The sequence below is a fragment of the Sander vitreus genome, chromosome 3, assembly GCF_031162955.1.
Source record: "Sander vitreus isolate 19-12246 chromosome 3, sanVit1, whole genome shotgun sequence".
Lineage (NCBI taxonomy): Eukaryota > Metazoa > Chordata > Actinopteri > Perciformes > Percidae > Sander > Sander vitreus.
The window spans coordinates 27,451,474-27,477,577 of NC_135857.1; the positions used below are offsets into that span (position 1 = coordinate 27,451,474).

Here is a 26,104-nt window from a genome sequence, read left to right on the forward strand (position 1 = left end):
GAACGTGGTTGATTTCTATAATTAGTATGTATTCAGTTGAAAAGCTTAAAAATCGATCGATACAATTTGTGTTGTGTATATGAGACACTACAACGTGTTGTAAAATGTGGCCCTAAATGTATCACCCAAAACTGGAATGCGTAAATAGCAACTGTATTGCATTTTTCTTGGGGTATTTGAACGGTTTTGAAAGTAAAACGGAAAATGTATTTTCTTTTAATCATAGATGTAACGTGAAGGTGTTAGTCGAAGTTCCCGTGTTTTGCAGGACTTGAAATAACCACATCCAACGATTTTAAATCTCCACCAGCAGGGGCGGTAAAGTGAAATCACAACACACTCTCTGTACTGAAGAAGAAGCGGTCCGCTCACATCAGTCCTCCTCAGTTCCGTTTGGTAGCCGATAGTTCATAGAGCCGCAACTATGGAGGAGGCAAAAAATAAAGAGAATAAGCAGACCGAAAAGACCGATGAGAAGGAGAAGGGAAAGGAAAAGGGGCAGCAGTCCTCCGGGAAGGACAAGGAGAAGAAAGAGGAGCAAGAATTGGTAAGTTTGGGGGTGTTTTGATCATTCAAATGTGTGCTAACTAACGTTAACAGGAGGCAGAGGTATTATTTTGCCTTAGTCACTGCTGCTTTGACAACATGGTTGAGCAGGCCGAAGTCATTGCCACTTATTAGATAACTGAGAGGTTATCAGTAACTGTACAGTAATGTCTCATATAAAGCACCCTTACTTTGATTTGTTAGAATTTCGCGGTCCGTGAAAGTCGTATAGCTAGATGAACTCGACCAGTTAGCTAACTTTAGCCTAGCCCAACTCAGCCGGTAAGCTAACATTAGCTTGCTAACGTTAGTTGTTATCGCTGCCGTCTGTACTGTCATCAATGTTAGTTAGCATGTTCAACTAGCCAGGTTTAACATTGGGTAATGTACTGTATGACACAGCAGCTAACGTGAAGTCGAACAAAATCTTACACCACGTAATTTTAATTAAATCTGCATCAACCTAACGTTATTTTAACGTTAGGTTTATTTTTATTTTAATCAAGTGCAATGAGAAATAACAATGTAGACCTAGCTATATAACGGGGGTGAAGTGTTAACGTTAAACTATATCAAGAAAAAAATAAAAAAGGATTCAGCCGTTCAGGCAATTAACGTTAAACCATTTACGCTACATCAAGAGTCTTTAAGGCATTGGGGTTTGTAGAGTATTGAATAGTTTGTCTTGTTGCTTTTCATTCAGAAAAACTCCCTTCCAAAACCCCAACAATATTTACTTTTGATAAACAACTGGCCTCCTACCTGTTTGCTCAATACTGACTACTAGTACTGGCTCTTATTCTTGCCAGTAGAAAACCTTAGCCTCTATAATTGACGAATCACAATCTAGCTTTATGTCAGGCATATGGAAAACAATGTTTATTATTCTGAATTTATTCATGGAAATAGGTAGATTCCTTGGAACACAAAATTATTTATTAATAACTTTACAACAGGCTGATTTGTCAGTGTAAAATTAGCTTGTAGTCGTCTTTATCAGTTAGCCAGTGGTAAGTGTCACTGGTCAGATTATTTTCTTCCGGTTAGTGGAAAGCCATGTGAAATTTAGTGAAAACATGGGAATTTGTTGCTGTCTTGTTCATGCATTGTGTAGCATTCTGACATCATGCAACTACAAGGTCACAATGTTACCAAGTTCATTTTTCATCATTATTTGTCCCTATGGGTTTAACAGCAAATATTCAAAAACATTACAATGTGCTATACTGCTAGGCAGCAACAGCATTATTCAGGTAGTTGGCAATGCAAGGTATTGATGCACAGTTTCAAGAAGGCAACATAAAGTAAATACACATCACTGTTATAACATTATTAGTCTCGCTTTGCCAGACCCTCCTCCATACCGCGCTGAAGGAGGGTCTGGCTACTCCACATAGCATTCGGGGATGGGAGGAAAACGTGCTCTGGTTTAATGGCATTTCTTTAAACCAATCAGAATCGCCACGGGCAGCGCTAAGCTCCGCACAGAGCCGCTGCAAAATACTTGTGCGAAAGAAAACTCAGATTGGACAGATAGTCTAGCTAGCTGTCTCAATTTACCCTCCAGAGATCTAAGGAGCAGTCAAAAATAGTCCTCATTAATCCACCGAATTCCAATACAAAGAAAGCGGAAGGAAATGGAAAATACATGCATCTGGCGGAATTTCCTGTGGCACCGGAGCAGTCCCAGAAGTGTTACATCAAGGATATATACTATTACATTATCAACTAAAATCTAAGGCCATCCCTCTCCAACATGAGGCCAAAGGCAGCAGTGGCAAATAAGTCTGTGTATTAAAATTAATAACAGATGATGTTATTCTCTTCACTACTTCTCAGTCAGAGGAAGACAAACAGTTACAAGAGGACCTGGAGATGATGGTGGAGAGATTGAGTGTAAGTATTATTATTATTATTATTTATTTATTTATTTTTAACGACTCTTGTGTGTCAGGGTGTAAAAGCCCTTACAAGGCAAAAACCTCACATTTTCTTCACATTGGCAGGAGAAGAACACAGAGCTGTACCGTCCTGCATTGGAAGAGCTGCGCAGACTAATCCGCTCCTCAACCACCTCCATGACCTCAGTACCCAAGCCCCTCAAATTCCTGCGCCCACACTATGGCAAGCTCAAAGAGATCTATGAGGGCATGACTCCTGGAGAGAACAAGGTAAGGCTCTACTGTGATGCCGGAAAATGTATAAATTCATGCTTTTTTGGACAACTTTTCAGTGGAATCACCATATGAAAAATGGTGCACAAAGAATGCACAGGAATATGTATGGCAATCCTGACGCCAAAGTAGTTTAAAACAAATATAGTTTAAAGGCTAATATAGATATATGAAGTGACGCTATAAATGGCTGAAATTTTTCTGGCATTCCATATTTGATCAATTCAAATTCTTTTCTCAATTTATTGATTACTTGTTTGGTCTGTAAAACTACAACTGGAAAAATAGACGTTATCATTTCCCCTGAGTATATTACAATGTGAGACTAAGAAACGCTAAAAATGTTCACATTAGAGAAGCTGAAGCCATCAAATGTTTGGCATTCTTGTTTGAATTGGACCTAAACAATTAACTGAGGATCAAAATAGTTGCCCATTAATGTTCTGACGGTCACATATCGGTTCATTGACTAATCGTTGCAGTCTTGTCTAAAGACCTTAAGTTCAAACTGTAGATGGTGTTTGTGTTGGCAGCGTTTCTGTGCGGATGTGGTGTCAGTGCTGGCCATGACCATGAGCGGCGAGAGGGAGTGTCTGAAGTACCGTCTGCTAGGCTCCCAGGAAGAGCTGGCCTCCTGGGGACATGAATATGTCAGGTAAGACGAGACTCAGCATCATCAGTCAATGCATGTAATGCTCTTGTGGTTATTGGAGAAGCTGCATTGTAAACGGAGGAAATGCTGAGATTCTTCGATGATAGTTGTTTATGAGGTTTGGTTCAATGTCAAATCAGTAGAAAAACAAGGAAAATGGGTGATGTTGATTGCTATTCAGTCCTTTTTATTATTATTTTTTTAATTATTCAATTTACCAATCATAATGATAGTTAATACCCATCAAGCTTGGAATATGGACAACAAAACAGTGTTTCACCTTTCATAAAGAAAAATGAAAGAAGCTAATGAGAAAACTAGGGGGACAGAAGAGCTTAGGCTCTATTTAAGCCTCTTATTAATCATGTCATGACAAATTGTATTGTTTGGAAAACGAGACTGATGCCATTTCTCCACCGACTATCAGTGTTGCCATGAGACCCATTGTGTGTGGAGTATGGGATAACAATCACTCTACGAATAAGGAAATTATGAAGTGCATGGCTGATGTTGGAGAAAGCATTTATACAAGAACTTGGCAGATGTATTGAAAACTGCAAATCTTAATGTATTTGGAAACCACCTTCTGTGTCTGCTGCTGCTTCATTCAAAAACATTACACGTCCTGTCTGTTGTCTTCCAGGCACCTGGCTGGTGAGGTAGCTAAAGAGTGGCAGGAGGTGGAGGAGAATGACAAGACGCAGCAAGAGACGCTGCTGAAACTAGTGAAAGAGATTGTGCCCTACAACATGGCCCACAACGCTGAACATGAGGCATGCGACCTGCTGATGGAGATTGAGAGGCTGGACATGCTGGAGGACTACATCGATGAAAATGCCTACGGAAAAGTCTGCCTGTACCTCACTAGGTATGTTCAGGTTTCACACTTTGCTTCGAAAACCCAAACCCTGTTCATTAGCATGTAGTATACATTTCAAAAATAGGACTGGTTGACTTTTGAAATATGCCCATTTCATCTCCTAACTGTCTGCACCCCTCCTCCAGCTGTGTGAGTTACGTTCCTGAGCCAGAAAACTCAGCGCTGCTGAGATGTGCCCTGAACATCTTCAGGAAGTTCAACCGTTACCCAGAGGCCCTGCGCCTGGCCCTGATGCTCAACGATGTGGAGCTAGTAGAAAACATCTTCACATCCTGCAAAGACATGTAAGCACCATACAAAGCACTATTCCTAGAGCACTAAAAGATGGGCATGGTAATGATGAAAACGTATTAACCCATCAAGGTGGATGAGCACAGCAATGTGTAAAGGATCAATTCCAAATTCTTAAAATGTGTCTTTTGTGTTTGACCCTGTACTGTTCCTGTACTATTTTTGTTATAGTTAGGTTGACCCTTCCCATATGTGCTCTCCTTGTAATGTAAAGCCCACTGTGTCATAGTGGGTGGTGTATAAAAAACAACCTCCTATTTACCATGCAGAGTTATCCAGAAGCAGATGGCCTTCATGCTGGGTCGCCATGGCATGTTCCTGGAGCTCAATGAGGACGTAGAAGACTACGAGGACTTGACAGAAATCATGTCCAACGTGCAGCTCAACAGCAACTTCCTGGCCCTGGCCAGAGAGGTAAGACAAAGGAGGCGGGAAGGCAAACTAAATGTAATTTGAGATAGAGAAAAACGGGACAAGGGAGGCTAAACTTCTAAGGATACTTTGACAGTTTTTAACCAGCTTTGTATCATAACAGTGTTGGTAGTTTGTGTCAAGTATGGGAAACTTCCCTTCATCTTGCCAGCGCCTAGATCTTTGTGCACATCTCGCTACTCAAAAAACGCATTTTGCGTCATCCGCTGGCTCGAGGGCTGTTGCTCCAAATACAGATTGCACTTCCGCATACAGACAAACTTGGAATAAACCGTTAAACTAGACAGTGCCGATCAAATATAAACCAAGATTATGTTACTGTATTGCCTATTTCTCCCCTAAAATGTTTTCAGAAACATATTTTAGTGCGCTGTTTGGCAATAATACGAGAGTTTGTGAACAGGAAGTGGGTGCCGTACTGTTCCTGTATTGCAAAAAACAAAGCCTTAAAAAACATGGATGAAACAGTCAAACTAGGCAGCGCCGATCATATATGAACCAAGGTTTTGTTACTGCGTTGCCTATTTCTCGCCTACAATGTTTTTATAGACATATATTTTTAGCTTATTGTTTCACTGTAATACAAGATTGTTTGTTACCAGCTGGCCACCATATTGCTTTCTGTGATGCGCTCGCGTCACACATCGTAGTAATCCTGAATAATGGTTCATAAATGTAGGATTAGAACCTAAACTCAACATCATGATGACTCAACACATTTCACTTTTTATTAATAACACACTCATCTTGTCCTCCCCAGCTGGACATCATGGAACCCAAAGTCCCAGATGACATCTACAAAACACACCTGGAAAACAACAGTGAGTTCATATCTGCAGGTTTTTTTGTATGTGTTCAGTTAGGTACGGTATTGGTGACCGACATACTGTAACTCATTTCAAATCGGTCTAGATCAGGGCATGGGATAAAGTAAAATAAGGTTGCTGCTGTATTTGTGATTTACTGGCCACTGTGCCAAATAAACTCAATGGTTTTTGTGTATTGGTTGTTCATTGATTGGCTTTTTGACCTTTGTGCCGTATGTGACAGGGTTTGGAGGCAGTGGCTCACAGGTTGACTCCGCTCGTATGAACTTGGCCTCTTCCTTCGTGAACGGCTTTGTCAACGCAGCCTTTGGACAGGACAAGCTGCTCACGGACGACGGCAACAAATGGCTGTACAAGAATAAGGACCACGGTAAATGAAAACGCACACCCACTCAAATATTTGTGATTTCTGTATTCCAATGCATTTAATTTGAGTGTTTGGTGACTAAAGATGACATGAATGTCCTCAGGTATGTTGAGTGCTGCAGCCTCCCTTGGTATGATCCTGCTGTGGGACGTGGATGGTGGTCTGACCCAGATAGACAAATATCTCTATTCCTCTGAGGACTACATCAAGGTAAACATCGGAAACTTTTCTATAATAGAGTTTATTTATATTACTTTCTAATATTGATCTGGTGGTCATATCACAGCCTATTCAGGATGAGGTATTACAAATGTAATTTAGGGCTGGGATGGTATGGATTTTTTTCTTACCGCGGTTGAAAAGCAAGAAATTCCCGCGGTATACCGCAACCCCCTTACGAGAGTAGCGTAAGTTAGAGCGAGAATGGCAGGGTGCCTTAAGTGAGTGACGTCAGTGCCCGTGTGGTCGCGCAAGGAGAGCGAGCGGTAACTGAGAGCAGCGTATGAGTGCCGCTGTGAGGAAAAAAAGAGTTGATGTAAAGTGAGTTAAAAGTGAACAACAACAAGCTAGAGCTTCTCAAGACACGGTGGCTTTATCTATTGTCAGTACTGCCGGTAAAGTGAATGGCGTTACCCCCGAAAAAACATCGGCTTAAACCTTACAACATGTTGCAGCCGTCTAGCAGCTGAGTGGACAGAGAGCCGAGAGGGTGACTCTGCAGTTCACTAACTCTACCAATATAAGCCGCTCTGTTTTAGGCTATGAAACGTGCATGCAGGCTGAAATTCAACCGTGCCGTTTTATCGCAATAAAGCTATAAACAGAAGGAAAATGTGCAATGGTAAACACTGCAGCTGTAACGTTAATGTGTCTACCTCAGCTGAGAACGGAGAAATGTCTCTACCTTTCCTACCGTAATACACAGTAGGAAAGGCAACGACATTTCTCCGATACAAGACATTACACAGGTAGGCTACTCTCACATATCCTAATAGTCAACACGACTGGAATGTTATGTGTGTCATGGAACATTGCGCTCTCCAACTCGCGAAAGGTCGGATTTGCTCCATCTTTTGATAAGTTTTGTTTAGAAAACCTTGAATCCATGTAAGACACAATGTCATCAGACACAATCCATGTCATTAGAATCAATAAATCCATGTCATTAGACACAACGTGCACACATGTGCAGGCCAATGTTTTTTTTGCGGTGATGAGCTCAGACCCGCGGTAGGCGTCGTGTGACCGCTGTAATGCGGTAACCGTCCCAGCCCTAATGTCATTGCCCCATCTTTAACTATTTAACTATTTTACTTTAACTACTTGGTACTTTCTTAATGAGATACTCTTCATGCCATCAGTTCAAGAAAGGCACAACCACAAATGGATTTAAAGTTAATCCATTGGATTGACTAGATTGCAACTCTGTCAGGATTGCTTCCTTACGGAGTTTTGAATTTGACCGTCTAAACATATATTATCTACTAACTATTATAATGTTTCTTAAGCTTATTCCCCAGGAGGAAGGACGATGAAAAGCAAGCATTTAAAGTGTCTTTCTTGTTCTTCTTTCACCTGCGTCGTCTCTCTCTGCAGTCTGGTGCCCTCCTGGCCTGTGGCATTGTCAACTCGGGTGTGAGGAATGAATGTGACCCGGCACTCGCCCTGCTCTCTGACTATGTCCTCCACAACAGCAACATCATGAGGATAGGAGCCATCTTTGGGTGAGGAGAATGTTCACATGTAGAAAGTTAAACATTTAAAGCATACGTACACGGACATTTTCCAAATTATACAAGGAAAATGTATTCAGGGTCTTGGGGTACAGTGCTGTTTATGGCTTGTTAAGTTTTCTCTACTTACCTCTACCTATCTCTTTGGTGTGTTTTTTTTTGTACTGCTGTTAACACTTGAATCTCTTCTTTGGCTGTGTGTCTTGATCCTTGTCTTCTTGGTTTCAGACTGGGCCTGGCCTATGCTGGCTCCAACAGAGAAGACGTCCTTTCTCTGCTTCTCCCTGTCATGGGGGACTCCAAATCCAGCATGGAGGTATGGATGTGTGATTTGTGTAAGGGAACTTCTCACTCCACGAGTGTTTAGCAGTTTAGCAACGTGTGTGTGTGTGTGTGTTTTCTAGGTGGTTGGAGTGACGGCGCTGGCATGTGGTATGATCGCAGTAGGATCTTGTAACGGTGATGTGACCTCCACCATCGTCCAGACCATCATGGAGAAGAGCGAACTGGAGCTGAAGGACACATATGCCCGCTGGTTGCCTTTAGGCCTGGGACTCAACCACCTGGGTAAGCATGGACAGGCCTCCGAATGACTAACTACAATAATAATTAGACATTGTTCAAAACGGTGTGACAGAGGTGCAGCGGCAAAGCATTCTAAGCAGAACAAAACTAAGCAATATGCAGGGCTTAAAGTATTCTGGCACCGTGCCGGATCTCTGGCGTGCTGCCGTGAAATTATTATTTTCGAGTCTTTTGATTTCACCTGAAGTACTCAGGCCTGGTGCCCGATTTCTGGCGTTTGACTATTTTAGAAAAATAAATAAATTTAAAAGTCCACATGGGATTTGTTTTGATGCGCTGGATTTAACCAATCATCGAACTTCCACCTACCAATGTAACGAGTTCTAGCCAAACGGATGCAAAGTAGGGCGGGTCTTTGCCGAAAAGCGATATGGATGGAAAAATATGGATGCAAAGTTTGTCAAACTTGGAGCATCTAGATACAGCTTTAGTTGAGAAAGGAGTTAAAAACAAATGGCGCTGGGCATGAATAGAGGACAATGAGGAAAAGGGTGGAGACGGGAAGCCGTTTAGCACTTGGTGCCTCAAATTGAGGGAGCCGTGTGCTTGCTTCTGCAGCGCATGTTCAAGGAAGACACTGTACGGCAGCAGTGGTAAGAAAGTGCTTGCTAGACACAAAGCTTCGGTCCGTGCACTCTGTCATATAAGTTACCGGCAACGACGGCTACCGTTGCGACTGCGCCTTCACTGACCGACCGTTTTTTTTTTTTGGTCATTAACGATGGCCACTGTGTAAAAGCTATCTGAAGACCAAACTGCCTTGACAAAGCTGTCTGTTTGGAATCAGCATGGCAGTTATTTAAACACAACGGCCTTGTCCCAGAGTTTAGACGTCTAGCTATATGAAAAGCTATACAATGCGACGTTTTTAATAAATGTACATGAAGCAACTAATATCAACATGGACAAAATCATGAATGTACTAATTCGATTTTTTGATGATGACCTGGCCAAAGTAACAACCCATCTGTTTTGTTTTCACAATGATTCATTGTAGGATTATGATATTATCGCAAATGTATCCAAAACTTTTTGCTTCTTAAAAATTATGACTTTTATTATTGCGTAATGTAAGAAGGACTTTAACAGTGATTAATATGTGATGTGTGACCGCTTCTTCTAAACCTTTGTGTAGGCCATGATCTATTAAAAAGGCCAATTCCATTATCACTGTATATTTTCTTCCCTTCCCTTTTTAATATAGCTGCTGTAAGTATTCCGTTTGTGTTACTCACTTTCCATAGGTAAAGGAGAGGCGATTGAGACGACCCTGGCAGCTCTACAGGTTGTACCTGAACCTTTCCGCAGCTTTGCCAACACACTAGTGGATATCTGTGCATATGCAGGTCAGTCTCATAGTCCTGGGTTCCAGCCAGTCCAAAGCTGTTTTGTTGTTTGCACTCATGCAGGTATCCATCGCTCAATCTTTGCGTTCATTCACTTCTGTATAAACCAACCATATGTGGATCTACATATAGTGCAATGTCTGCAGATTTTAATCGTCATGAAATCTTCATAACTCGTTGTATAATCTGCATCCATCTCAGGTTCTGGTAATGTGCTGAAGGTGCAGCAGCTTCTCCATATCTGCAGTGAGCACTACGAAGCCAAGGAGAAGGAAAAAGAGGAGGACAAGGACAAGAAGGATAAGAAGGACAAAGACAAGAAGGAGACTGCTGCTGACATGGGCTCCCACCAGGTAAGGACTAACTTATTACTGATTATCCTCAGTCATCAATGTTTTGCCAAATCTCTATTTAGTAGTTCTTACTAGCTATGTTATGGATGATTGTGAGTTCTTGTTTGAACTGTTTGTTTTCCTCTCAGGGTGTAGCTGTTCTTGGTATTGCCCTGATTGCCATGGGGGAGGAGATTGGGTCTGAAATGGCACTGCGAACATTTGGACATCTGGTCAGTAGCACTGCTCACTGTTGATTTTCTATTCTTATTTTATTTTCCTTTTACCTTAAGTGAATACATTATTGTTCCCCCATCTCACCACCTCTCATTTCTTATTCTTTTTGTCCGCTGTGTGTTTTTAAAAAGAGACCTTTTCATCTGGTTGTCTTGACTTAACTGTACTCTCATATTTTCAGACTTCACCATCTGCTGCTCTTTTCCCATTCTTTTGATCCCCATTACAGCATCAGCACTTTTGATCCTGGTCCATATATTTTCTCTTCTCTCTATACTCTGTTATGGTCTGTCATTTTTTACTCTGTTCTAACTTCTCCTGATGTCCTAACTGAATCAGACTAAGATCATTGCATGAAGACTTCCTTTTTGTCATGTGTCAACTATGTATGATGCAAAGTAGGCAATTAAAATAATTAAAGCCAAATATTTGTTCCTTACTCTGTAGTATTGTCTCTGCATTCATATCATCAGCTGCGGTATGGTGAGCCCACCCTGAGGCGAGCGGTGCCCCTCGCCCTGGCTCTCATTTCTGTGTCCAACCCTCGTTTGAACATCTTGGACACCCTCAGCAAGTTTTCCCACGATGCCGACCCCGAGGTGTCCCACAACTCCATCTTCGCCATGGGCATGGTGGGCAGCGGTAAGTCGGGTTATAGGCATTACATAGAATAATGTTAACTGTATGTTAACGGCTGCGACAATACTAAACGCCTGTAATTTTTGTCTTTAGGGCTTTGACGCACAGTAGCCTATTTTTAACCAGGAAAAAATGGCTAATGTAATAGTAACGGTACCAATATTAGTATCATGACTTGCATATATGTGTTTTGCTGTATTGAATAAAATTGACAAAACTAAGAAATGTGATGGGAAAATTTTAAATATCAAATTAAACACAATAAATTAAGCTTATACTATTTAATAACAAATAAGCACCCACTCACCAAAAACCTTAAAGTCAAAGTGGGTAAAAAAAGTATTTTGAGTACAAACAATAAGATGCTGTTACAGATCCCACTGGCTTGCACTAGACATATTGAACATAATGCATTGAATACTTGAAGGTCTATTGTCATTTTGGATAAGGCACAATGCCGCCGCTTCTTAGAGTGCCTGTAGTGTTGACTTCCTCAACATATTTAACAGGCTCTTCATTTTTTCCATTTACTCAGGCACAAATAACGCCCGTCTGGCTGCCATGCTACGGCAGCTGGCACAGTATCACGCCAAAGACCCTAACAATCTCTTCATGGTCCGACTGGCTCAGGTGGGTGGTAACACGAAAGGCACTCTGTACCAGACACAAGTGTTCTTTGCGGAACGCATGTTTGTACAAGTGACTATTGACTGCTGTTTGTGCCTCCACAGGGTCTGACTCACCTGGGCAAAGGCACACTGACACTCTGTCCCTACCATAGCGACAGGCAGCTGATGAGTCAGGTTGCCGTGGCTGGACTGCTCACCGTGCTGGTTTCCTTCCTTGACGTCAAGAACAGTTAGTGTATTCTCCTCCTGCTGCTTTTGCCTCAACGTTCTGCTTCCACACATGCTTATCATTGTCCATTTCTGTTTTAGAATTTGAAGGTTGTATCCCATCAGTGATTCCCCTGTGTTAACGTTCCCCTTGGTGTTCACTGTGTGCATTACAGTAATCCTGGGGAAATCTCACTACATTCTCTACGGCCTGGTCGCTGCCATGCAGCCACGTATGCTGGTCACCTTCGATGAGGAGCTACGACCACTGCCTGTGTCTGTCAGAGTTGGACAGGTGAAGCCTAGGAAAATTAGTATTGGACAGACTTTTGTAGAAATGTTGCCATTCAAACTTTATTGACTTAGTTTGACATTTTGGGACATATGCTTATTTTCTATCTTGCTAAGAATGAGATGAGAATAGCGATGCCAGTCTCAAGTCTGGCCATTAAATGTGAAGCTGGAGCCAGCAGCCAGTTGGCTAACATTCTCCTGGCTGTAGCTTCATATTTAACAGATAAATAAGCGTATCAGTCTTATGTAATTCGCCAGAGGACACTGAATAAGCGTATTTCCCAAAATGTAGAACTATTCTTCTAAGTGAGGATGTTGGAGTGGAGACAACATCCAACGCTAGACCTCTTCAGCCAAAATAAATATTTTATTTAGAAATTATGGAGAAGTTTTATCAGCAACCAAAATCCAAGACTTCTGGTCAGAAGGTGTAAGGAGAAAAGGCTGTTTAACATGATTGTTGATCTTTGTGTGATTTGTCTACAGGCTGTGGATGTCGTGGGCCAGGCAGGCAAGCCAAAGGCCATCACAGGTTTCCAGACCCACACCACACCAGTGTTGCTGGCTCACGGAGAGAGGGCTGAGCTGGCAACAGAGGAGTACCTACCTGTCACCCCCATTCTGGAGGGCTTTGTTATCCTCCGCAAGAACCCCAACTATGAAACCTAGACCCTCATTCTCACTGGCCTCTCCCTCTGATTGTAAGGGTAGCCCTCCATGGCTCTTGTCAGTTGTTATATTTAGTTGTTTACTGCATGGCTGAAAAGAGCAAGGCAGGTATATCCTTCTTCCTTGCTGTGTCTTCTCACTGTTGTCTGTGGCCCAGCTCCAGCAGTCATAAAAAATGGATGGTTGGGGTCTGGTTAATTGGACTGGGATGACACAGGGGGAGGGGTGAAACTGGGACCTCATCCACTCTACATTGATGGTTTCCTCATTGCCCTAATTTTGTTCCATCTCTCCCATGTGTACTGAAACAACTGTTTGACTGACCCAGGGCCAGTTCAAAGTGGGAACTGTTCACCACTCTCCCGTATGTCATCAGTTAATGAATAACCGCTGCTCAGTACACATCAGTGCTTCAAATGTTTTTCTTTTCCCCACAACTTACATCCTCAGTCATCTTTTGTAATTAGAGCATTTAAGAGGTATGTACGTTTTGCTTCTGTTTTTATTTTTATTCTTTTTGGTTTTGTTACAGTACTGTAAAAGGTTGAATCAAAAATAAAACTGAGATCCACATGTTGGAAATGTGATGGTTGTGTGTTGAATTAGGTGAAAAGTATGTCACACCTGGCTTTTTATAATTTACTTAAACATGCAATGCTGTCATTCAAGTTAAGCAGCCTGCAGGTTCTACACAAGGAGAAGCCGTTTAGTCAATATCGGCCCCACCTAGGGCTATGAAAAGTTGTATTTACTACACATGTATACATATTCTACATATAAATATAAACACCTATTTATAGAGGAAAGTAATTGCAGCAGTGGTTTAGAATTGCAGATTTATATCAATGTCACCTATAAGGAACAAAAGTGATAGCTTTGTGTTTCTGTGATTTCTACTACATACCTGTTGAAATAAGTTACTAAAAAAAAAGTAAGACGGTAACCACTAACTTCCATTGGATTTGAATACTCAAACAACTGTAATTAGGCTTTATAAGGTAAATATGTGTTTCTCTTTCTAAACCTCTAAGCAGCAGGTATAACACTTTGACCTCTGCATCCCTCTTCTGGGCCTGCTTTCAAGTGTATGACAATACACACAGTATCCTTGGTCTTTCATGTCACTGAGTTCAGTTTACCCTGAAAGACATTTGCAAAATCTCAATAAGGGTTTTGTTTTTGAAGATGTATTGTTGACACAATTGCATGGTTGTTTTATGAGGCAATTTAAATCATATATCCTGATATCCTGCACTGGCTGTGCTAACATTTCATTTACAGACTTGTCCCATGAACAATGCCTGAGAAGTGTTTTTGCTTTAGTCCAGATTTATCCAATAAAAATATTTTAAAATCAATTCTCTAACTGCTCTTTGCAGAGCAATTATTTAGCTTATAATAATGGAACCTATTTATAACCTAATTATTATTTAACAATAGTCCTTCTAATGCATGTTGTGCAAATGTGTAGAGGTCATTTAAGTGAAATTAAACACTTCTTAGTTTTATCTGTGGAAAAAAATGGAATTTGACTCTATTTTAAGAAAAAAGGTTAATGTCTTATGGGTACTATTAAAATATTAAAACGCCTCGAAGCAGGTTATTCACATGCAAACACAATAAAGATAACACGGGCGCCAAAAGATATGAAAATCTTTATAGCTGAGAACATGATTACTGGGAAAGTTTATTTTTCTTCCCTTTTCGTCTTGTGAATGTAGAATTTTCCTAATAAAAAAATGAGTTAGTATCTCAAAATAATGCAGTTTTCCCAAAATATATAAAGTCATTATTTTGAGATAATTTCTCATATTGAGATTCTAATTCATTATTTTTGAAATACTAACTCATTATTTTAAGATACAAAGACATTATTTTGAGATGCTAAGTCATTTTCTTTTTAGATACTAGCTCATTATTTTGAGATACTAGCAGCTAACTCATTATTTCGAGATACTAAATCGTCATTATTTCAAGATACTAACTAATAATAATGACTTAATTTAACGGAATTAGGTTTCCATATATGTAATTTCCTACTGGGAAAGTTTCACGTGATGGGATTTTGCCGGAATTACCTAGCTACCGGCTTCCGGAAAGGTTTTCCGTCCGTCCGGCTCTGCGGACTCAAGGAGAGAAAGGTAACGCCACAGTCCTGAACTAAATTGATTATTAAAATGCTCTAATTTTCAGATAGGTGTCAAGTCGCTATTTTATAGAGACTATGAAAGGACAGTCAAATCTACGTTTTGCCTTTTAGTGTGGAAATTTACCTAGCTGTGTTGACTTTCTTCAGTGGTTTCTGCTGACTGGTGTTCCTACTGTGTTTTCAGGGATTAGCTAGCTAGCTAGTTGGTTTCTAGCATTCAATGCTAATGCGACGTGGGTGTTCTTTCTTCACTTTAGCTAACGTTAATCCAGCTAGCAAGCTAACACTACGATAGACAGCCAAGATGAGTCCGTACTCGTGGGAAGTTAAGAAATAGTTTACATTGTGTGTGTAATATACATAGACAGTAAGGTAATATATTATATTTGATAAGCGACACATAGACTGTCGCATCACAATGTTGTTGTTTTCGCCGGTCAACGTAATTTCTGCTGCTAGCTATCCAACATTTGGCTAGCTAGCTAGCTAGACATTGGCTTTATAGGTAGCAGTAGGTTAAATCACTCTATTTGTGTCGAAGCCGTGTTTTGCCCTGGTACCAGCCTCCTAGCAGAAAGGGATGGGGGTTGTGTAACGTTACTCAAATTTGCCAGACTGGTTGCATATAAAGATATGTCTGACAGTTGTGATTGTAAATAACATGCACACTGATAACTTGATACCTGAAACCATATGATGACGATGCAACGTTGATGCCAGCAATCTGAAACCATTTCTGTCTAGCGGTAAAGTATTACAGTTGGTTAAAATATCTGGTTGTGCCTGTTCATGTAGCTTGGTTTCTGTTTATAAGTCAAACAAACGTTACTCCTCTCGTTCTCAGACAATAAAAACATTTATGTATTGTCGAATATTAATAGTGACAGTTCTAACATGCATAACGTTAATCATAATCAGACTGAGATTTATTATATAAATATGTTTTCACTTGCATGGGATTTCCCTTGGTGTGTTTGGTGCATACATAAACATGATAATAGAATAAACAATAGAGCAAAGTACTGCAACAGCTAAGAACATACATTTAGAAAATATTACAATAAAAATATGTAAGAGACACTACACCAAATATGTACATTATAACTGTTGGCTGACCGGTTTTGTGCAGGGTGTGTACAATATTAATCTGGATGTGCAAAAGTTCACAGTATATATACATGAATAAAGGAATTATAAAACGCTGTTGGTCGAGTTCAAGTTAAAGAGGGTTGTAGACTGATTTGACAGGATAGTTGTTTTGAACCTTGCAGAATGTGTGACACATTCATTAGGGCCTTGGTGAGTTTGTTGACAGGTTCGCTGTGCCTTCAGGTTAGCCGCTGTAATAGAAGTTATGCTACATGGGAACTTGGTAAATGTGGGATTTCCGATCAGCATCCCCTGTAATGCATCTATGTAAACGAAGGCTGTCCCGGCGGTGATGTTAAACTGGGCGAGATGAAGCAGAGGCGTCTGACTCATTCTGGATAGTGGCTAGTTACAGTAACGTTACCGATTGTCACGACACCGCTATTGCTGGAAGTTACAAGCTACTAACCGGTAGCCACCTCCTTAGCTTGACAAATATCTAGGATAGTATTCCCATTCATTGACACGCCCGCCGTCCGGTCTGTCTTCATTGTTGACTCTTTAATAAAACGGCGTTTGTTTAGTATGGTATGGTTTATGATTTACATTATTATGGTAGGTAGCAGTTGTCATAACCGATATCGGCTGAGGCGTGGCTGGCATGAAGCCGGCAGCTGGGGTGTGCATCGCGCCAATAGCAGGAGAAACCACGTGGTAAATCCAGATTGGGCCTAGGAAAGTTAGCATCATGGCTAACAGCACAACATACAGCAGCACGTCTACGCAACCATAGTTGTATGCGTTTTGGCATGACCGAGCGTTTGAGAGGTGCGTGTTTATTACAACCCCATGCAAAGAACTGCCTTGTCGTCCGTTGTGTGTATGTGTGAGTAGACAGGCAGACACGCCCCTGTGGCATAGCAAAGGTGTCCCACAGCTTTAGCAGACGAAACACCGGCGTTTTCCCAATGAATAGTTAGCTTGGTGTGAGCGTCGCAGTTGTCTTCTGACACTGTGTCAAAGTGTTGGTTTAGAGGACGACGATGTTTAACCTGGTTGTCGATCACTTCACCCTGCTTGCTGCGGCAGGCATGAGGCTGATGTTGAGGACTGCAGACATGTGACCTTAGCCGAGAATGTGGGTCCAAAATGGTTGCAGTTTTCTATGCATGGCAACGGGCACCATAAAGCTAATCGAGGCAAAGGTTTATCCCAAGTCTTTGTCTGTCTACAAACATGTATCATTGTTTATCATTCATCAGCCCCAATATTATGCAATGATCTCAGACATGCTTTATTCCGAGTGAGTGAATGAATGAATGAAACTATCAGAAGTGCATTCTTTTCACTGAATTCACCAGGCAGTAAAGTTTGCCCAGTTCTCATAGTATTGGGAAAAGGCAATTTCAGTAAGCAGTTAATTAGACAGTGAGTCTAGACCATGGTGTGTGCAGACAGTGGAAAACTCACAGTGGCTACACTCTATAGGTGACATGACAGCCAACTTCTTCAGCAAACTTATCCCAAGCAAATGTTCTCCCTTTCCTCCTTAGCAGGTCAGGGGAGTGCATGCAGAGGCTTATGCAACAGTTGAAGGAGCATGTTTCACCAGCAGCGTTGCTGGTGGCTGGATCTCCACAGTGCTGCAAATCAGACCAGCTCGATTGACTAGACTGTGTGTGTGATTTAGCGGGTGGAATAAGGTGTAGGTGCCTTGCATTAGCTCACACTCCCGTAAAACACAGATTCCTGCAGAAATGGGGGCCCTCTTTGCTAGTTCTGTAGTGCTGGCACACTGTTTTCACAATTTGTATTGGTTACTCATTTGGATTAATTATGCAGACTAACCATTGTCGTGTTGACAGTGTGCCTCACTGGCCCAGTAGTTAAAGTTAAAGCATTCCCCCAAACACCTTAAGGGTTTTAATTTGTGAGACAGTGTAGGTTGTTCGTCTGAGACCCTCTTTTAGCTCTGAGATTGTTTACTCAGCACTTCATCGCCCAGCTAGCCCTGCTCATTCTGACAATCTTTCTGTCTGTGGATGAGCCTTTAAAATGTTGCCTGACACCCCATTACAGTGTACTCATTCCTAACCCTTATATTTCTGGCATTCTCCAGGCTCCAAGGCTCTATTTTTTGGGGATGAGCTTACCATCCATGTCCGTCAGTCAGTGTTTTTCTTAGGCTGGGATTTCATCTGGCTATATGAAAACCCTCGCCAAGTTCAAATCCATCATCTTTTTGTCTTCTTCGGTTTGTGTGTTGACATAGTCATTGTAACCATGGTGATTACAACCACTTCTGCAGCGTGATTTCCTCTTCTTTGAAAAAAAAAAAAAACCACCCAGACTCATCATGACTCAGGCTTTTTACACTGCTGCTTGCTGTGTGTGTAGGAGCGAGTGTGTGTATCAGGGAAAATGGGTGAATGTGTGTCTCGGTGATGGATAATGTAGGCTTCGGCTATAAATACCAAGTCTGTCACCACTGCAAGGACCATATAACGTGAAGATGATCACACTAGTCATCATCATCATGAAAAAATTGTCTGCATAGTTTTAGTTTCATTCTGACAAACACTGAACTATATGTAGGCTTTGTTTCTTGAATTGATCCAATACATTGGATTGGTATCAGTGCCAGTAGTGGCCTGATTAAATTGATCTTATAATCAACTGGACATGCCCAACATTGTGCCAAACACAGTTTCTTAATCACTATTATAAACTTGTAACATTGCACGTTTATAAACCTGCTGCAAACCTACAATATAATTCAAATTTGCACAATTCTATAAACTGTGTTGATGTAATGGTCTCCACTTTAGGTATATACTATACTTACTATACTATACTTATACGTATCATGAAACCCCTCAACTATCTGTTATATGCTCTTCTCAATGTTGTGTCAGCCTTTACGCTGTTGTCTGTTTGGTACATAGTAACTTCTTTGGTTGAAAAAGATTAGGTTATTGTGGATGCTGTAAAGTATTTGGAATGTGCTATTAGCCAATATGCACATGTTAACAAGGTTTATCTTACTGTCTGTCTTTTAGGAAAAAACTTTCCTTAGTGTAACTACACTTAGGACCTAAAACGATTCATAAATGTAAGTATACACATGAGCTGTGACTATTAACAAGTAATGCCAACTTTGGGTGGAATTTTCCAGTTAAATCTGAATTTAACTTAAACTCTACACACACTAATTTCATTTTATAAAGACCCATTCAAGTAAACCTTTAAACATTCTCTAAAAACAAAATGTACCACATTCCACTCTTATCATTTCTGCTACACATTGTATTACATTGTCGGCCATTGGGCCTCACTTGTGTGATACTGAATGTGACAATTCAGCTTAGATCCATTTAACCCCTGTTCTCTCCTCCGTCAGTTTTGTGCACAGGTCCACATCCGCCTCCCCATGCAGAACTCCATGAAATGAATAAAGCACCACAGCCCATAACAGGACCCCCCTCCACCCCCCATCCTGCCCCCTCCCCTGGCCTTTCACAGGTAAGGAACCCTGCTACTTAACTTCCTGTTTTGCTTCATCCCACTTTGTTTCTCAAAGAAAAAGGGCTGTCGTGACAGTGTTTGTGTTAGGGCTGTGCAGAAATCCGATTTTTTTTAATTTATTTTTTATCGGATTTGGCTGTTCAATACAAAGATTTGACTACTCATTTCTTTCTTTTTTCATACTATCTGGCAATCAGAAAACTCATTTGCATAAGTTTCAGTGATGATTTCGACAATGTTAACATATTCAAATGCGGCCCGCCATAGTTCATAATGAACCGAAAATCTGTTTACACTTCTCGGGGTGGCAGTCCATGCTGTCTGCCCGTGGGATTTAACTCGGCAGGTAGGGCTGGGACGGTTACCGCATTACTGCGGTCATGTGACGCCTACCGCGGGTCTGAGCTCGTCACCGTCATCACCGCAAAAAAAAACATTGGCCTGCACATGTGTGCACGTTGTGTCTAATGACATGGATTCATTGATTCTAATGACATGGATTGTGTCTGATGACATTGTGTCTTACATGGATTCAAGGTTTTCTAAACAAAACTTATCATCAAAAGATGGAGCAAATCCGACCTTTCGCGAGTTGGGGAGCGCAGTGTTCCATGACACATATAACATTCCATTCGTGTTGACTATTAGGATATGCGAGAGTACCTGTTTAATGTCTTGTATCGGAGAAATGTCGTTGCCTTTCCTACTGTAGGAAAGGCAAAGACATTTCTCAGCTGAGGTAGACACATTAACTTTACAGCTGAAGTGTTTACCATTGCACATTAGCCTAGCAGCTAGTGGACTTTCCTTCTGTTTATAGCTTTATTGCAATAAAACGGCACGGTTGAATTTCAGCCTGCATGCACGTTTTGTAGCCTAAAACAGAGCGGCTTATATTGGTGAACTGAATAAATTGGTGAACTGCCAACGTTGCCCTCTCGGCTCTCTGTCCGCTCAGCTGCTAGACGGCTGCAACATGTTGTAAGGTTTAAGCCGATGTTTTTTCGGGGGTAACGCCATTCACTTTACCGGCAGTACTGACAATAGATAAAGCCACCGTGTCTTGAGAAGCTCTAGCTTGTTGTTTTCATGTTCACTTTTAACTCACTTTACATCAACTCTTTTTTTCCTCTCTCTTTTCCTCACAGCGGCACTCATACGCTGCTCTCCGTTACCGCTCGCTCTCCTTGCGCGACCACACGGTCACTGACGTCACCCACTTAAGGCACCCTGCCATTCTCGCTCTAAGTTACGCTACTCTCGTAAGGGGGTTGCGGTATACCGCGGGAATTTCTTGCTTTTCAACCGCGGTAAGAAAAAATCCATACCGTCCCAGCCAGCCCTATCGGCAGGTCAGGGACGGCCACTCAGGGTGGGAGGATCCCCTTGTCTCACCACATTTCCTCCGTGGTGGTGCACCGCGACTGGATTTAGGTAGGCTTGGAAATGTTAGGGGTGACAGTGTCAGTCTGTGAGCCTACAGCACCCCTCACTGCTTCTCAGGGCTGTGGATTTAATGCCTGCTGCGCCTTCTCGCTCTGCGGGGAGGGACGGCTGTCAACCGGGGCAGACAGGCCTCAGTCGTAAATCTGATCTAACAGTAGGGGGGGGGGGACAATAAACATAACATTTCTGAAGAGCAAATACAGCCACAATTATACTCGTAGAAGAGGACACACAGGAAAGCCTAAATACTATCATTAGTGTAGCATGGAGTACCATTATCCTTCTTTTCAGTGTTTCTCTTGATTCAATGAAATAGCTGACTAAATTGACCAAAATATTCTTCTATAAAACCATGTATTTATTTTTAAGTTGTTTAGAATCAAGCCACAAAAATACCTTAAAACATAATGACTTACTTTGAAAAAGTGTCCCTATATAAAAGAAATACAATACTACTGTACACTTGTTAAATTAGCTGATCATAATGTAAATTAGTGAGCCACTGGTGAAGCTCATCTGCTAACCCTGACAGCCACACACCTCCAAAAATATGAACTAAGCTCAACACACTTACCTGAGACTCTACACCTGACTGTCCCTGGTCTCCCTGTTCCTCAGTTCTTTCTGTCTCCTTTGCCTGTGACATAGTGACGTTAGTATTTTCATAAGCATCCATAAAGATGTTACCAAATTGTCTTGATATGAAGATTATTGTACTTGGCGTTTTGGTGTAGGCCTACTGAAAAAGGATCTTATGTCTGGTTTTCTTTTCTCTGTCATTTTATCTGGGCAACAACAACACAAATCTTTAACGTCAGATGTCTAAATATGAGTTAGTTTCATAGGTTCACCACGCGGTCATATTATAATTATAAAATGATCTTGCGTCCTCCACATAAATATTAGGTTTCGTCTGGGACAGAGGATATATTTTTAACTGATCAGCCACTTAACTTCATATTCAGCAAAACACAACTCTAGATCTTCAATATTAACCCTAATATCAGTTCACACACATAACGTTAGGCTTATCGCCGTGGTAACGTTAGTTGTAGTGGGTGCATTTCTATCCAACAAGCTATTAAATAAGCTAAATAACGTTACTTTACATTACACTAACATAGCGAACTTTTTTGTCATGACTAATTCATTAATTACTCAGCATAATTTCTATTTGAGAAAAGAACAACTTCATCCGATGTTTAATGTGAATAAAATAGCCTTGAACCGCCTGCTTACTAATACATTCCTGTCACTACCTGATGTGACTGTGAGTCTAGTGCAGATCCTAAGGTACAGCATGCAGTGGACCAAACCACTGTGAGGTAAGGGAGGGGGGACTCAAAATGTTTCTAAACTTAAAAAGCATTTTTTGGGGTTTGTATTGTTTTACTATTTACACAGATATTTTAAGTATACATCATTATGTTATTTACAATACACAGCATTGTTTTAATGATATTTCTAGGGGGGGGGACAGCCCTTAGATGAGGGGGGTCCATTAAAACCATGCAGCATAGGACCAAACTCAACCATGCAGCAGAAAGTCTCACAACACAGTCGTTGTACTCCGTAGTGATTAGTGATAGTAGGGCTGGGCAATAGGGAGAAAATCAGATATCACAATATTCGTGACCAAATACCTCGATATCGATATTGCGGCGATATTCTAGGGTTGACAATTGGTGCTTTAACAAAATATCTTCACACTTAGATTTTAGATAAATAACATCAGTAATGTGGACATAATGTCTAAGTGGGGAAAATGCAAATAATAGAACAGCTAGAACAGTCTGGTAAGTTCAGAAAAGTACATCACTTTACTGTAATGCAGCCTTTAAAACCAGTAAAAGACAACACTTATGACATATTACGATATCCAAAATCTAAGACGATATCTAGTCTCATATCATGATATCGATATATTGCCCAGCCCTAAATGATAGTATCAGAAATAATTACTGCCATGTTTATGACTGCTACAGCATTGCCATCACATTGTCTACTGCCATTGTAGCTTGCAACATCTTCATTGTTATCAGGCCTACAACAACTCCACATGGTCTTTTCTTCTCTTAGTTTAAGGGATAGTTTGGATATTTTGAAGTGGGGTTGTATTATCCATAGACAGTCTATTACCTACAATAGATGCCGGTCGGCATGCCCCCAGTTTGGAGAAGCAGAAAGGATGCTGATATTGTGAAAGAGCAGAATAATGTGACCACAAATATCGGCCTGTGTATCTGTGCACTTGTTGACCGTTTACTACTACTCTGCCTCCCTCTCTATTTCTCTTGCGTCCCACTTTTCTGCTGTTGATATCACTTCCTGTCTCTTGCAGCCCCCATTCCCCCCTGGGCAACCCCCTTCTGTTGTGTTTGCCTCCCCACCACCTCCACAAATGAACCCAACACCACAGCCCCGACAGGTAGGCCTGACCACTGCTCACCTTACCCACTACTATGGTGGACTTGGCTCCATTCCAGAAAAAAAAATGTTTAGATTATTTTCTTTGGTGCATGGCAAATGAAACATTTGTATTGTATAATTCCTAACCCCCACTTATGTCAGATGAGTGACAGACAAAATCCAACAAAATTAAAAAGTTGGGATAGAGTGTGTCAAGGTCTTATATTCCCACTGCAAATGTGCCTGTATGCAAGTTTGCCTTAATTGCTGCTCACTGTCACTATCTGAAATCTTCTCAATGGAAAACATAGTGTACAGTCTCCTGAATACATCTGTTAATTTCGTAGAATGCCTGCATGTCTGTGTGCCTATTTCTTACCAGTTCTGCACCTTCTTTTTACCTGTCAGTGTCAACATGTCCTTCGTACTCTACCTCACACAATACCACTGCTTAGTGTGCAACATGCTCACACTGACCCCATCTACTTGCACTGTAATTTGTGTATTCGCGCCAAACTGTCACAGTTCCATTGTTTTCAGACTGTCTGAACAACAGTGTTATGTTAGCCTTTAGGTGCAGTTGTAAAGGTGCAGAACTGGAAGATGCCTGTCAGTGGAGAGTGAAGCATGGATCTTGTGCGTTTGTCTTTAACCTCTGTCCTATCTGCCTCTCTTCCTCTAGTTTGCCCCAGGGCCCCGACCTATACACCAACAGGTACTAACAGTACAACTGTCTAACGCCAGGGGGGGGGGGGGGGGGTTCCTATCCTTTAACATATATTAGAAGCAGTAGAGAATGTGTGCATTGACTACTAAAAACGGAAAAGGCTGGACATCCTCACTGAGAGCTACACTACTGTTAGGGTAATTTTATGGGCGACTATTATTCCTCTTAGGAAATAAATAAAATTAAGGGAAATTTATCAGAATAGTTTTCCAAATGTGATACATGTACAAGTCTTAGTGACACCTAATTAGGAAAATTAAAGAGGGAAATTCTTTATTTCATAAAATGATACACAAAATATTCTGATAAACCCAAAGAATATAGCTTGATGGCATGTCATTTTATTTACAGGTAATACATATTTAACAATGTCATGCTATTTTTATAAAAGGCCTTTTTATTTCACCTACTGTACCTGGGAATGCAAGTGCCTTTGTGAATTATAGCTGTAGCTAAATATAAGTGTGTAATAATATCCTCTGTAAAGGTATACCTGAAAACAGGTGTTTCACTATCCTTCATAAAAATGTTCTGAGAAAGGGATTTGAAGTTTGATACCAAAACAAACTAATTGGAAACCGTCTGTCTCTCTCTCTCTCTTTGTTGAAAACGGTAAACATCTAGGTGATCACTGTCCATCTTCCAGTTATATTTCTTAAGTTTTAGTTTGCATCTCATTCAAGAGTAACTAGACCTAGTCTATTTGGATTTACTCCTCTGCCTATTATCTGCATGCTGCTTGTTAATTCACTGCTTGGCTCAGAACTGAAAGTTTCTGGGTGCTTTGCTCTAACTGATTGTGGTGCTCTCTTTTTCTCAATCCTTCTATTCCCACCCTCTTTTTGCTTCCATTTGATGTGTCTTTATGTGATCTGTGTTTGCGCTGCTGAAGGGAAGCTTCAGGTCGCTGCAGGTAACTCAATGTCCTCTTTCTTCCAGTTTTACCTGTCCTTTTTTCACCATCTTAAGGAGTGCATATATATATATGTGTGTGTGTGTGTGTGTATGTAATATTTGGCAGTGTTGTGCTTTGTTGGCTTGGTGTCATTTTGCTGGCTACAGCGGTTAGCTCCCAGGCCAGCAGCAGAATGTCAATGAGGAGGCTCTGAATGAACCAGCATTAGCTGCTTTATCTCTTCAGGCAGGCAGGGCCAATATGTTTCCAGTTAGAGTCTAGCCATAGATTCACAGACAAACTATGAGCCTAGCTATTAGGTTGGACAAGCTAGATCCACTTGGTCCAAGAGATAAAATCATACGAGGGCATGGGGGATGTTTGTTATGTCGGAGGTCTCAGAAAGGTAACTAACAATTAATTTATTTTAGGGCAGAAACGATTCCTCGACTAACTCGAATAATTTGATTACTAAAAATGCTTCGTTTAATTAATGTTACCAACGTTGTGTCGCTCACGGTGTTTCTGCACGGAGGATTATTACTGTCGCACACCGGGCTGACGCTGCTGGCGACACATGCCATGAAGACCGATTACAAAATGATGAAGGAGCGTAAGGGGCTAAAGGCCCGGAAACACCGAGCCGATAATCGGCCGTTGGACAGTCTGGCGAGGTCAGTGACTTGAGTCTGTTCGGTGTGTTCCGTGCTGTCGTCGGTCCGAGGGACCGTCGTCCTTCATTTGGCCCATCTGATTGGTAAAGTGCTAACCCGGAAACAGGGTGCGGAATGAGCGTGACTAGAGTCTCTCAAAATCTGACAAAAAACTGACCTTTGTCAATCTGAAATGAAGACAGATTCAGCAACTGCATGGCCTATTTCTCGCTTAAAATGTTTTCAGAAACGCGTGTCGGTGAACTATTTTAGTACAATATGAGATCGTATTCTGAACAAGCCGCCATGACAGTCTGTCTTTGAATTTCCGGAGAAACCAGACCCACATGACGCGTTCGTCCTATCGGCTG

The 26,104-nt window shown here is 41.3% G+C and overlaps 2 protein-coding genes across 3 annotated transcripts in view; both read left to right on the forward strand.

The window, feature by feature from the left end:
- The first annotated feature begins 372 nt into the window (after positions 1-372).
- psmd2 (proteasome 26S subunit ubiquitin receptor, non-ATPase 2) lies at positions 373-13,427 on the forward strand. The gene is made up of 21 exons (XM_078246780.1): positions 373-547; positions 2,386-2,442; positions 2,553-2,717; positions 3,254-3,375; positions 4,016-4,240; positions 4,378-4,536; positions 4,813-4,957; positions 5,736-5,796; positions 6,026-6,172; positions 6,273-6,379; positions 7,766-7,893; positions 8,131-8,218; positions 8,307-8,469; positions 9,732-9,833; positions 10,035-10,186; positions 10,315-10,398; positions 10,876-11,044; positions 11,577-11,671; positions 11,773-11,899; positions 12,054-12,172; positions 12,658-13,427. The coding sequence occupies exons 1-21, from the start codon at positions 425-427 to the stop codon at positions 12,838-12,840; spliced, it is 2,721 nt and encodes a 906-aa protein (XP_078102906.1). The 5' UTR covers positions 373-424; the 3' UTR covers positions 12,841-13,427.
- A 1,504-nt stretch (positions 13,428-14,931) lies between these two features.
- The window catches only part of eif4g1b (eukaryotic translation initiation factor 4 gamma, 1b), a 45,467-nt gene continuing 34,294 nt past the window's right edge, over positions 14,932-26,104 (forward strand). For both annotated transcript variants that reach the window (XM_078246781.1, XM_078246782.1), the window contains exons 1-6: positions 14,932-14,981; positions 19,138-19,190; positions 19,479-19,600; positions 23,391-23,477; positions 24,141-24,173; positions 25,078-25,098. In XM_078246781.1, coding sequence (XP_078102907.1) covers positions 19,526-19,600; positions 23,391-23,477; positions 24,141-24,173; positions 25,078-25,098 — 216 coding nt within the window. In that variant the 5' untranslated portion in view covers positions 14,932-14,981; positions 19,138-19,190; positions 19,479-19,525. The remainder of the gene's footprint in view (positions 14,982-19,137; positions 19,191-19,478; positions 19,601-23,390; positions 23,478-24,140; positions 24,174-25,077; positions 25,099-26,104) is intronic.

Excerpts from the sequence above, each read along its gene's own strand:
- psmd2 (XM_078246780.1), top strand. The coding sequence starts at position 425 with ATGGAGGAGGCAAAAAATAAAGAGAATAAGCAGACCGAAAAGACCGAT. Across the intron at positions 4,537-4,812 it reads TTCACATCCTGCAAAGACAT|AGTTATCCAGAAGCAGATGG; the intron begins GTAAGCACCATA and ends TTTACCATGCAG. Across the intron at positions 11,672-11,772 it reads TCATGGTCCGACTGGCTCAG|GGTCTGACTCACCTGGGCAA; the intron begins GTGGGTGGTAAC and ends GTGCCTCCACAG.